At 37.0% G+C, this 14,313-nt stretch overlaps 1 protein-coding gene across 1 annotated transcript in view; it reads left to right on the top strand.

Annotated features, from left to right (window-relative positions):
* Positions 1-10,269: 10,269 nt before the first annotated feature.
* Positions 10,270-14,313, top strand: part of LOC129087897 (nucleoside diphosphate kinase, mitochondrial-like) — a 64,220-nt gene continuing 60,176 nt past the window's right edge. The window contains 1 exon segment of the mRNA XM_054594987.1: positions 10,270-10,437. Within this exon segment, the coding sequence (XP_054450962.1) occupies positions 10,270-10,437 (168 nt within the window).

Raw genomic sequence — 14,313 nt, 5'->3', positions numbered from 1 at the left:
CTATTAAGAGACAATATTTTGGTACTTGCAGTTTGTCACTATAATACTTTCAAGGATGGACAAGACAGACATAGATTTTGGAGTTTTAAATTCCCCTACGTATTAATGAATCAAAGAAATGTACAACCCAGTCCCTTTGGATAGATTAAGAATAAAACTAAAATGGAAGAAATCATAATTATAAATTAGCTGTCTTTTTAACATAGTAATGGGATACAAAATAAATATCTCTATTTACAGTTCCATTAATAGTTTTGCAAGATAATTTTCCTATAGCACTAACAGAAAGAAACCTCAAAATTATCAGCAAATCAATCATGTTTATTACAGAAGCCTGGTTGAAACTTATACTGCTTAAGGTAGAATTCCCAGCACTAAGAACAGACTGGGAGAGGTAATGGTCTTATCTGCCCTCAAAGAGTTTAGAGTCCATCAGGGAAAATAGTAAACACAAATATAAATACTAAGAGTGCAGAATAAAAATCAGTAAGTTCTATAGAAGAATTTCAGGAAAGAGCTATAGAAATAGAGAAGAAACAGAGGGGCTACTTGAAGTCATTGGCAATCAGGGAAGGCTTCCATGTAGAAGTGAGATGAGATTATGGCTTTGAACTAAACGTGGTATTTGAGAATGTAGAGATGGAAGCAAAAGGACTTCTAGATGGAGAAAACCATGTAATCAAAAGCTTGGGGAACTAGGTGGAAAATTAGCCAATTATTAAAAACAGAGTTCAGTTTGACTGGATTTTTTAATGACTTGCTCATAAATGGATTTGTCTAGAATGCCTAGCAAAATGTATCTGGTTGCAAGAATACTTTTACCTACTTAACATACAAGGTTAATTAATAATTTGGTAAGAGAAAGTAAGTGGTTATGGAGAAGACCATACACAGCAACTGAGTTCATTATGGAAAAGAAGAGTTAGTGTTTTTAGGGGTAAAGAGTGATGGAGGTAATGGCTCATGTATCTTGAAGAAACCTTGTTTGGAAGTAAGTTTGTTGAGTGTGTGGAATCATCCATTACCTAGCCTTTGTTGGATACAGTTCTTTGGGCCTCTGGATTTTATTATATTTCAAGAAAGACATGTCTTTTCTTTCTGTTTGTTTGCATTTTGCTTTCTGCTTTCTGTGGGACCATGGGTCGTTTTCACACTAATTTATGTGTGTCTTTCAAGTATCAGCAACTGATGCTACCTCCTCCATGAAGTTTTCTTTTCTAACACTTCCCTGCAAGAGCGTATTATATCACTTATCAGACACTAATATAATCTTTATTTCCACCCCTTCCCCACCCCAAAAGTGGCCGTTACTCATCCTCAATATCACATAGTAAGTTCTCAAAAAACACTATTGATTGGCAAAGGGAAAGTGGGAAATTAAAAAAAAAAGAGTAATGATTAAATCTGATTAATGATTAATCATTGAAAAATAATGATTAAAATGATTAAAAAGTAAATGATTAAACAATTTATTTTAAAATTGCTGTAGTGTTTTTTGTTTTATTATAAGCCCTATGCACATATGCTGGTTCTATTTTCTTTTCTATGAAAAACTGTTGATTTGATGGACTAACTATTCCTAAGGGAATAGATATCTACAGAGTCAATGTCCTCTACCAACCCACCAAACTCACTAGCACATGGAGCTTTAGAGTCAGTGCACTGAGTGTGTGACCCAGCCCCAATGCTTTACCAAACCAGGGTCAAGCAAAAGTATCTAGTTACAAAACTTGTAATTTTGGTGTGCGTGAGACAAGGGTTGGGTGGGGTAGAGAGATACTGTCTGAATTGAACAGTATCTTGCCCATTGCCCACTGTTTTAGAAGAATCTCTGAGATTATCACAGTCAATTTTGACTTATACTCTTTCTAGAATTCAATTCTTTATCTCCACTTCCCTCCCCTTTGTCTTTTGTGACCACTATGATTCTTGGCGTCTTTGTGACTCTTCAATAATGCTTACAATCCACAATTTCCTCCTTCACTTTTTGAGTATCAATGGGTTTTTTTTAATATAGCCTATAAACTACCTCATTAATCAGATAGTGTAAAATCCAATTAGAAACATTAGAATCCAGAAATACAAGTGTTAAGGAATGTTTTTCTTGATTGACAAGGAAGCCAAATAGACCCATCTATTTAGAATCTTAGCAACAATTAGCTGCCTTAGTTTCATTTATTGTGACATAAAAAATCTGGTTTATTGAGAGCTCTATTGAAGAAGATTTCTATGATATGCACCATGAGAAAATATCTTCAAACTAAAATGATTGTTTTGCTGTAATAAATTGAACCATATGTACACTATGTTATTCAATCTTTTTTCTTCAAGGCATAAATTGATATTAAAGAACATTTAAGTCATAACACATGGTTATCCAGGCATGAACGAGGCAATAACCCATATAAGTTGTCAAGGTGAAGCCAAAGCATTTATTAGAGGTTTGTGTTGTTTTTGAAAAGTGCATGGTTGGATAAACATGGATTAGTGCTATTATGCTGCTACGATGACTCAAGTGTGTTTTTACAGTGTCAGTAATTTTTATGTTTAAAAATCACTGGTGCAGTATATTAGCTATAATTTATGTTTATCATCTTGTGTACTCTAATAGGTTTCAACAAACCATTTAACACTTCAGCTTGTGCATATACATTACTTAATAGGTATTTATCTTAAAAAAGAGATACTTAACGGGACTTTCAAAGCTTGCAACTGCATGCTAAGAGAGAACACTGCAGTGTGTCACATTAACTTTCTTTTCCCTCTTTGCAGTTAACTTTGAACAGTCTGGCCACTTGCTTCTTTGTTCAATGCACCTCTGAATGGCACAAGAATAGTATAGTCTATTAGTGTCCTTGTCAGCAGGAATGACATCAAGTTCTCCCAGCACTGAGTGTCCGTCACACTTGCTAAGTAGGGTGGGGGCACAATAGAGCCAATGCAGCTGAAAATATGATGAAGATCTAGTGAGCAGTCACTACATTGGGGTGTCCTTTCAGAAAGGGCTGGTTTACTTCTGACTGTAGCTGTAATTATGTATTTTTTCAGGTTTATGTGACCTAAACTCTTGTTTTAGCGGAGTCTCTGAGACAGCCCTGGGGAATGAATGTATGGGAGGAGGGGTTGGAGGGGAGTCAGTTGGGACCTTCCCAGTCACAGGAGGTTTGTTGCAGCAACACAAGAGGGGACTTCATTTATCATGACACTATTGATTCTTCCAAATAGTGCTATGCTTATTGTTTTTGCTGCGATGATGACCTATTTCTCTTTTGGATATTCTAAGTAGATGAATTACCAGTGTTTAGTCTTTTCATAAAGGAGATTGATTCACTTTTAAAATGTACCCAGAGTTGGTGATGCACTAATAGTTTTTGTCTTTTTTTTTTTTAGGTTAACTACTTTTTGACATATTGACATCCATGATAGAAATGGATTTGGAGAGAAAATACTCATGAAACTCTAGTTACCACTGAAATAAATGTGGCATGGCTGGATAAAAGTTTGCTTGAAATCCTGAAATTGTGACTATAGTGATTCATTTAGTAATAAATTTTTAGAAAGAGACTATAAATTCTCTTGAGTCAATCAAGCATATCAATTGGCTGAGTTAGCAAACAGGGAGAATTTATTTCTCACTGGAGACAAATCAACCAAGATGGACTGTGTAATATTGCAAAGTACTTTTTCCCTTGTAAAACTAGTGGTGACAATTTGAAATCTTATCAGAGAGAACTGCTATATCTTAATGATCTTTTTGATATTGACAGTCTCTTCTAACTGGACCCCAAATTACTTCCTAAATATTTCAAACTTCACTATTTTCATGATAACATTAAAATTATATGCAAAACACCATGGACAATTTATGTAAAAATGCATGCAGAGTTTTCAGTGAAGAAAATTAGAGGAAAAATCTATTAGTATCCTGAATGGTCACAAAGACTCAAATGGATCATAAAGAATAATGGTTTAGTCCAAAACTTGTAATAGTACTTTCTAGAATGATGTACAATAGAACTTTCTGGAATTATGCATCTTCTTTGTCTAAGCTATATAATATAGTAGCCACTAGCCACATGTGATGTTTGAGTACTTGAAATGTTCAACTTAAAATGCCAGTTGAACAACTGAATTTTTAATATTTTTAATTTTAATATACACAGTGACATGTGACTAGCGGTGACCATGTTGGATGGTACAGAAAAATTAGCCCCTTGAAAAAAATGCTTGAAGAACTAATTACCTGTGGGAGTAGTACTGGGTTAGAGGAGCAGAAATAATGATAGCAGACAGGGGCCCTCTTTTAAAGGACAGTTTAGAACAAATCAGAAAACTTAAAGGAGCGAGGAACCATATGATATTAAAATCTGAATAGCAAGAGAGTTTCCTACAAGAGTGAAGATATCCACACGCGAAACTTAACAGCTGTAAAGTGGATAAATATGGGACCTAATTTTATGAAACATGAAACAGATAAAATATTAAAAAACATATTTAGAGAACATAGAGAATAGTAATGAAGTCTTTTAAAGTATTTAGGAATCATTATTAATGTTATTATTTACTTTTTACCCTAAATGAGGCATTTTTGCAAGTAAAAAGTAAATATATATATTTTTAAATATTAAGAAAGTACTGGGATAATTGGCCCTGGTTTTGTAGCTCAGTTGGGTAGAGCATCGTTGCAGGTTCAGTCCCTGGTTAGGGCTCATACAAGAAACAAACAATGAATGCATAAATGGGTGGAACAACAAAACGATCTCTCTCTCTCTCTCTCTCTCTCTCTCCCCCCTTCTCTCAAATCAATAAATAAAAAATAAGAAAGCACTGGGATAACATCAGCTGAAATGTCTACATGAATTTAGTAGTTCTCATCTCTGTAAATGATAATTCCATGCTTCAATACCCAAGCTTATCTCCAATTCCTCCCTTTCAGCTCACCTTCAACATATAATCAATCGCTAAGTCCTGCCCTTCTTATTTGTTACAAATAATTTCATGTTGATTCTCTTCTCTATCCCCTTGATCACTACCTTTCTTTTTGCCCTTTCCTGCCCAGAGTATTCAATGTACATCTGGTCATCTTCTGGCCTACAGTTTCCCCTCTCCTTCTTTTTTCTAGTCAACCCTCCCCATAAGTACCAAAGTCATGTTTCTTACCTGCTTAAAACTCTTAAGAGTTGCTGATTGTGTCTCCCCCAACTCCAATTTATGTGTGAAGTCCTAATCCCCAGTGTGATGATATTAAGAAGTGGGGCCTTTGGGGTTAATTAGGTCATGAGGGTGGGTCACTCACAAATGGGATTGGTGCCTTATAAGGAGAGACAAGTGAGAGCTTGCATCACCTCTCTCTGCTCTCTGCCATGTGAGGATACAGCAAGACAGTTGTCTTCAGACCAGGAAGATGGTCCTCACCGGATCTGCTTAGCACCTTGATCTTGGATTTCCCAGTCCCCAGAAATAAATGTGTGCTTTCTAAGTCACACAGTCTATGGTATTCTGTTACAGCAGCCTGGCAAAAGACAAAGGGCTTTTCATCACCTATTAGTTATGACTGAAGATATTTAGTACATGCGGTTTTTTCCTCTCCTTTTCTGTCTTTCAAGCCCTGGCTCATGACACTGCCTTCCTTACATTTTCTGTTCCAGCCCTTACTGAGCCACGACATCCCTCTTCCTGGCTCTTCATCTTTGTACATAATGAGTTTTCTTCCTGTTTTACTTATCTTTCAAGATTCACCTCACAGTCACCTCCTCTGAGAATACTTCCCTGCCATATTGCCTCTAAAAAGAACCAGTCATCTCCCCTCTGTTCCTCTTACAGTTGCTATGGCATCAACTTCTAATTTTTTATGTGCTCATCTCTTCTAGTAGACCGGGGCTTCCAGGGGTAAGAGAAGAGGCTTAATTCATCTTTCCATCCCTCCTGCCCAGAACAGTGACTGATAGGGACTCATAAATGTCTGATGAATGAATGAATGGTCACTTCTGATAGCTAGTCATGCCTGAGGTAAGTCTACTTGAGGTCTCTGGTATGACTTAGACATGAATACCTGGCAGAAACTTCCAAAGGTAACATCTTTGTAACCTGGAGAAATGAAATGTTCTTTATTTATAGACATATATGTCAACCTCAAACTTTATTTTTAATTGAAGATCTCTTAGCATGTCATACTATTAACAGAGATTCTTTTAAGACCATTAGTTGAATAATCCCAAATGAATTAATAAAGAGGCCTGTTATATAATTAATTTATACTAATATGGTTGCTTTTCAGAATTTTGTGATACTTGTGGATTTTTCAGCATTTTAATATATATCATAGCTATTTTCTCATTCTAAATAAATATTTGTGTTGGTACTAAATTTAATGTTTATAATTTTATGTTCTTCTTCTGAGAAGGCATCACCAAAATTGTGTCTTAGGTCTTAAAAAGGAATGCCAATGTGCTGACCTTTTTCTGTGCAAAATGTAGAATCAGAATTGACTTTCTTGGAAAAAGACCGAGGTTAAACCTTGGTATAAATTTGGGCAAGTCAATTAACCTCCTTGCATTTCCATTTCCTCATTACTGAAAGTGTAGGATTAGATTATCCTAAGTTCCTCCAGCTCTAAGTTCCATGATTCTTTTTAAAGTCTAGCAAAAATTAAAAACCATGTGATTAATTAGTTTGTACCTATGTCACGCATGGAGCCCTTTGAGGAGCCCTATGATTGTAAATTAGGAAAGTATTACCTCATATGTACATAGAGAAATGAGAAGACAAGGCTAGGTTACTGACGGGTGGCAGGGCATATTGGGAAATTCGTTTGAAAGAATTTAACTCTGGTTAGTATAGTATTTTAGCAAGACTTAAATATTGTAATTTACTCATCTGGCTACTGTTTATTTAGCCCTTTTATATCTCAGGAACTATGGTAGCAAATGAGAATGCAAACTTAAAAAACCCAATGCCTACCCCCAAGGACCACACAACATAGTGAGTGAGACAGATAAGCAAGCCCCAACTGACCAGTGGGAAAGCCTAATGGAAGGGAATGAATATTGAAGGATGTGGTGAATCTAGCCAGGTAAGGAAGCATGTGTAGAAGCAGGTGATGAAATGGATTAGTGTGGGATTGTGGTAAATTTCAGGCAGTGTCTCCAATGTATATAAAGGCATGAACCCGAGAAAGAATGTACTGCACATTAGGTTCTAAGAAGAAACATGGCTTCACAGGTGGTAATCTTCAACAGCTCAATATCCCAGGCAGGTAAAGCAGGTGAGGGTAACACAACTGGGAGTGAGGGATGCTGTTTTCAGCTTGAGGGCACTCTCTCTGAGGAAGAATGTCAGCTCAGAGCTCCAGTGGACTTAGTTTTGTAGAAAGCAAACCTATTGTTACTACAAGGCTTTTACCACAATTATAGTAAAAAATGATCACTTGGGCATGTGGGAAAGACATGAATATAGATGACATGAATAGATAATAGACACGAATATATGGAAATACTAACCAAATTCAGATCACTGCTCTAAAAATCAAGACATGGCTTTAAGCCTGTGTGTTTTAAAGGCTTAATGTAATAACTATCGATATTATTATTGTGTTAGACTTAAGAAGTTCCCCTATCTTATGGTCTTCTTAAAATATCCTTATAGGAATTGACAGTATTTAAAAATTTTGTTTTAATGATGAAAAATTATAAGCATACACAAAAAATAGAGGCAAGCAAAATGGACCCCAAGTACCTATTACACAGCTTCAACAATCAACATTCCACCATTCTTGTTTAACCCCTCCCCCTACTCTTTAAATCCCAGAGAATGCATTCCTTCAATATTTCTCCAAAAGATAAGAATTTTTAAAGCATTATCACACTGAAAAATATTGCAATATTTCCTTAAATTCATGAAATACCCAGTGTCTGTTTAACTTTCTCTGATTGTTTAAAAATGGCTCTTTTTTTCAGTTTGCCCAAATCAGCATCTAAAGAAAGTTAACGCACTTAAATTCTACTCAAAAATGATTTTGCAACAAAGTTACTTTGAAGAAAAGGCAATGCCCTCCACAATAGATACATAAAAAGTGGGCTGTGTTTAATGCTCTTGCTAATAATTACTCTTACTTTGAAGTCAGTTTACCTGAGTTCAAATCCAGATTCTGGTAATTATTGTTGTGTGACCTTGGGCTCAACCCCTTGCTTAAATCTCTTCATCTGTAAAACAGGAATTAAAAAGCACCTATTTCATAGAGTCCTTACTAGGATTAAATTAAGTGAGCTAATATTTGAGCATTTAGAATAATAGTGCCTAGCAAGGGTTATGTAAGAGTTTGTTAGATAAATAAGAACAAGTAAATAAATTCAGTTTTTACCCATGACAACCTAAAATGAATGAACTACCTAAGGATGGTAGGAATGATTCCCTTTAGCCTAGAAATTGTCTACAGTGCCTAATTTAAAATTCTGTCTACAAAACATTTTCCACAGAAGCAGACCACACATGAACGCACATTTGTGTAATGGAGGCAATGGCGGAAGCATAAACCATATACTAGAAAGTTGTACAGAACACCAAGCAGATTTCCTGTGGGTCTGACTTCCTTTGGGGGTGGTCACCAGGGGACACTGGCAGGAGGCTGGAAATGGGAGGAGGTGGAGGTCTAGGTATTCTTCACTGTGGTTCCTTCCCTGCCAGGTCAAGTGTTGGCAGTGATGATTCCTCCACTGAAGGCCACCATGCTTCTCAGGCAGCCCTCTGGAACGGAAGGTTCTAGAAAGTGCTTCCTCTACTGCCTCCTACAGGTCTCCCCTAAATTGTCGTCTGGCTTAGGGGCTTTCTTTTCCCTGTTGGTTTTTCTTTATGATCTCTTTATTAAACTAACCTCAATTTACCCAAGTGAGCCTGACTGATACAACCCAATAACAGGTCAGATACGAAATATGCCCTAATGTTCTGATTGATAATAGCTACAATTAAGGAGATTTTACTCTATGTCAGTAAACCTTAGAGAGGTTCCTTAGCCCAAGTTGTGAGCAGATCTAGCTAAGAGTGAGGTCAGCCCAGCCTGGTGGTTAAGAACACAGACTCGGGAATCTGGCTGCCTGGGTCTAAAATCTGGCCAGGCCACTTGTGTGCTCTTGAGCCTGGGTCCATTTCCACGGGTCAATTCCCTCAACTATAAATGGGATGAAAACAGTACCTATTTCAGAAGGTGGTTGTGAGGTTACAATGTGTTAATTTGCATAACTCAGATAACATCTTAAAGACCAGGAGGCTTATGATTTTTTCACTCATATATGAGAAAACTTCGGAAATTTAGCTACAAACTCATTACTGTCGTTTAGTATAAAGAAAAGGAGGTTCTTTTAGGACCTAGGTGTATTTAATATGTAGATAAACTTCTGTCTTGGATAATACAACGAAATTCAAATTCGAAGATCCTTTCCTATCATCCCAGAATGAATTTGTGCAAACTTGAGGACCATCTATAGACTCTGTATTATTAATGACAAAGAACGCCAGTAAGCTGGAATAAACATTGAAAGAGATGGGTCCAGCAGTTCCAAACATGCGAAAGCATGCCCGACAGTTGCTGATCTTGGAGAAAGAATGTGGTCACCATCTATCACTTCCCTCCCTCTACTGTCTTACCAAAAGAATACTGTGACTATATAACAAAAAAGTATACAGACATTAACCTAAAATCTGTATTTTGCCTCTTAATCCAAGAGATCAAAAAATAAAACTACCTAAATATTTAGAAAGAGTCCTAAACCTCATAGTTAAACCATTTTTTTTGTATGAATATTCCCATATTGTTTTTTATTGTGTGTTATGTATAAGGGTCTTCAGAACAATTGCTGAACACATGATTAAATAAAGAAAATGTTGCTAATGTTTTACTATTTTAACTTGGCTTTGAAAGTCTCCTGAAATGTAAGTATTTTTAGTGGAAATTACTCACAGTAATTATCAATGATTTTTACCTTTAGTCCCACTTTATATATTTATACATTCGTTCAGGCAAACATCACTCACTTGATATTCAATGCGTCTGGCACCTGCTAAACACTGGAAATGTAGATGCAGGTAAGACATGGCAATTGTCCTCAAGGTGCCCACAGTTTAGAAGGGTAGACAGAAGAGAAAATGCAAGCTTACTAATAACCTAGAGGTGCCACGATTGAAACGTCATGGTCAGAACTGGCAGAGACGTAGATATATAGACATGAATTTCCCGCTCCTGGAAAAGGCAAGGTTGCAGAGTTGCTAAGTCGCAGAATGGGCCTCAGAGGGAGAATGCTGAGGGGCAGCAGGTGTGGGCAGGGTGAATTTGGGGTGCCTGCACATTTCTGGACAGAAATGCCAGATCGGCTGTTGGAAGCAAGGGTCTGGAGTTCAGAAAATGCTAGCCTGGCGACTGCGGGGTCAACAGCTTTTAGGCAAGAGGTAAAGCCAAGGGTGTGGAGAAGGCTCCCCAGGAAGAGCGCTCTGCAGGAGCCCAGGCACAGCTGGCTCAGCAGGACCTTGGGGAGATTCACCCCGTGAGAGGCCAGGTGACACAAAGGGTCTATGGTGCCCCCAAACCTTTCAAATCCTTTACTGAGAGCGAGTCTGAAAGGGTGTCATCAATTTAAGGAAGCAGGAGAAAGTACTGTGAAAGCCGGGAAGAGAGAGAAAAAAATGGTTGAATGCTTCATATCTTCTAAGTAAGTAGAAAATCAGGGATTCAAACCTAGTATTCACAGCCAGTCTGTTTCCCCCTGAAAGCCACGGGCCAAAGACTTGGGGAGAACTTCTGAATACAGCATATTCTGCAGAGAAAGAATAAGAGGGTTTGTGAACTTAAAGATGGGTTTCAAGGCTCGCTGTCCGAGAGTGATTTGTAAATATATAGATTAAGTTTCCCCATAAAGTTAGGTTGGAAACCGAGGATGAAAGTGCTTGCTAAGAATGCTGATGCAAAGCTGTCTTGGAAAGGAAGGAGTGTTATTTACCCACGTAAATATGCCTCCAGGTTTGACTCCTCTTATTATTATAGACAGTTGGTAAAGAAGGTGCGCCAAACGGGTAATAAAGTATCTGAAGGACGATACTTTTGATGAGCTGTCTCCCACTTGGTATTCCCTGATCTCATCTCCCGTGGGCCTCTGCGGACAGCCGCAGGAACTCCCTGGCACACAGGGGTCTGGAGTGGGATGTGAGCCTCATGAGGAGGTCTGCTAAGAGTTTCTAGACGGCTTTTCATGCTGACTTACCATCTCTGTGACCCTGGGTAACTTCTGAAGTATCTCTGAACTTCAATTTTCTCATCTCTAAAATGAAGATAAAAAGTCCTTACCTCTTGAAGATTCAACGTGATAATCTGAGCATCGTTAGAATGAGGAATTTGCCTTGTTCTGGACTGATTCCCAGACCTTAGAATCATCAGGATACTCCATAAATATTTGTGGAATGAATCAATGAATGTATATATATATAAAATATGTAAGAGAAAATGTGTCTAGAGTATAATAAGTGCTTAATAATTCTTTATCCCCATCTTTCCCCCTTCCAGAAATTATCATGGGCACTGTCTCTTCCCATGTCCTAAGCTCAGGTGAGTATCGTTCCATCTTATCCATCTTCACCTTTTAATCTATAGATTAAGCAAACATTATTGATCAACTTTCTTGGATATAGAAGACTGTGCCTGAAAATGGATAGTGAAAGTATGATTGGATGAAATACTGTTGCAAACCAACAACTGTATTCAGGAGGTGTCCTAGGACTGTTAATAGGAATTATGTGGGAGTAAAAATGTGTGAAACCCAAAATGTTGGGGAATGCTTCCTTAAACCAGTTTCTTTACTCTGGAAGTTTTCAAAGCCTTTACTATTCATATGTACATAACTTTATTCTCTAACAGGGGAAGAGAATACTCAGCTTCCCATCCATATTTGATTGGAGGATAGGTCGGTCATAGACTATCTCATGGAACTTTTATTGGTATAACTCCTTGGGAAATATGGATCCAACTATTAGCTAGAAAAGCAGGCACAAAGCAAAAAGGATTTATCTTTATAGGACTGTAATTTTTCTTTTCTTTTTTTTTTTTTTTAGGTTCGGGAAGACTTATTTAGGAATGAGATGTGGAGTTCTTGCAACCCAAGACAATAGTCATGGAGGAAATTTCATTTCAATGAAGCACTTAGATGAGGGGAAACAAATGAACATAAAATAAGTATATAATAACACCTTGGGAAAATTAAGCATCTCTCCATTTAACATCTGTCACATAGATAGTTGTAGCAACTAGATTGATTATAGAAAAGGAAACTAGAAGTTTAAAAGGGAAGCAGCTGAGTTTGCTTATATCACCTGCAAAGGAACTTCTTTCTTTGGCAGATTGATATTGTGTGAAGGTTTGGAGTTTCATTAAAGAAGCATGGTTGGATGGTGGAACAGTAAGTGTGTTACATAATGTGGGTGTGTATTCAGACAATACATTACATTAGACAATCAAACTATAATGGTATTGTACATACATTATGGATTGCAATATGCTTTAAAGGACATATTTTCACAGGGGAACTACATAACATTGTGGCATATCTATAACGATGAAAATATGATCAGCACATTAATTATAAAATGACAGGTAGGTTCCTCTGAATCGTGATTTGGTGTTAGTTAGGACTCTTTTCCCCCTTGTGTAATTGTATGATACTTCAGTGTCTATTGTAATTGAGAAAAGCATACGTTTGCATTTTCTGAAAGTCCTGCTATGAATAATGGAAGAATTTTTTAAATGAACAAAGCTAAATAGCACAACAAATATCTTGAGTTAAATTCTCTTTAACTTAAATTCTATGTCAAGGAGTGTCCACACCTGCATATTATAGTCTCTTCATGTAAACTTCCTGCTGAAAGCAGGTCAGAGTTAACAGCTGGATCAACTTGGAGAGTGTTTTTTTTTAAAAAAAAATAACAAACAACAATTACTTTTATGTTCTTTTAAATAATTGCTTCATTATATTTTGTACATCTGTGCAAGGGTCTGATGATGACATTGGTAAATTTCCAAATAGCTGTAAAACTGGGGAATACCAGTTAAGCAATAATATAACCCACTTGTGGGTGAGAAAAAGAAGCTTTATACAATACTCCCCCCCAACTCCTTAAACAAAAGAATCGATTCTGCTCTGTGAGGAAATGGTTCTGCTTCAGGTGAGGATACCAGACATTGTATTTTTAAAGAAGAGAGGCTGTAGGTAGTTCAGAAGAGACTGACAAAAATTATAAAAGGTTTGGAAAACAATCCTGAGAAAGAAGGTTAAGAGCATGAGGATATTTTAGTCAAAGAAGGCTGAGGGAAAATATAACTGTCTACCTAAAAGTTAAATGAAGTTACAAGCAAAAGAGGCATTCCTTATTACTAGTGGTAGGACAGGGCAGTTAGAAGAAAAAAGTTATGCCTTTTCTGCTTAATATTAGGAATAATTTTTGTAACAAAGAATACATATGATGGAGTTAAGTGCCAGGCTTAGCAGCTATGTAATCAAGAGTAGTTTATAGCAAATCCTTCAGAATAATTTGAAGCACATTAACATCAGTCCGTAGCCTGAAAAACGTGTTGGAACTCAGCTCTTCGGGTGTAGATGATCATGTGAATTTTTCATTGCTACAATAATTTGTTCAGTCAGGAAGGAAATGTGTATGAGGCCATTCATGAATCCATAAGTCATTCCTTAGGGATAAGCATCAAAATTAAGAATAAAAATATTCTTAAATACTTAAATCACATATATAACCGATATATGTGATCACATATATAAATCTACATATAACTGATATTTTCAGCTGAGAAGCATAATTAACAAATACAAGAGCTTCTGTGTCACCTTGATTTTCATTTGGGAAGCCACACCATTCTCAACCTCACACCGTGTAGTTTAGGAGGAGTTGATCCCATACCCAACCCCAGGCATGGGCAAGGGACTTAGGCCTGGCCAATGAGGGCTATTACACCCCTGGTCACAGTTACTGGTTCAGAAATAGACTTGAAAGCCAGGCTTCAGTCTTATGTTGGAGCTAACGGAAGGGTGACATCCTCTTTGCTTTAATACTTGTTGGCTGGTAGAAAGAAACCTGGAGTTGCCAGAGGTGATCTTGCCACAGCCTTAGGATGAAGAGGAAAAGTAAAGAAGAAAAATGAAGAAACAAATATCATATTCTTAGGATAGTATGTTAACTCCTGGATAGAGCTATGCCTACAGTTGACTATTCCTGGACTTTTATGTGAGCCAATAAATTCCTTTTGGCTTTTGTTTTTACAACAATTTT

The sequence above is a fragment of the Pteronotus mesoamericanus genome, unplaced genomic scaffold (genome assembly GCF_021234165.1).
Source record: "Pteronotus mesoamericanus isolate MK-2021 breed Mesoamerican mustached bat unplaced genomic scaffold, CSHL_Meso_final scaffold_54, whole genome shotgun sequence".
In the NCBI taxonomy this organism is placed as follows: Eukaryota; Metazoa; Chordata; class Mammalia; order Chiroptera; family Mormoopidae; genus Pteronotus; species Pteronotus mesoamericanus.
The sequence above is the reverse complement of the archived record's forward strand: the minus strand, read 5'-3'. Positions and strand labels throughout refer to the sequence as shown.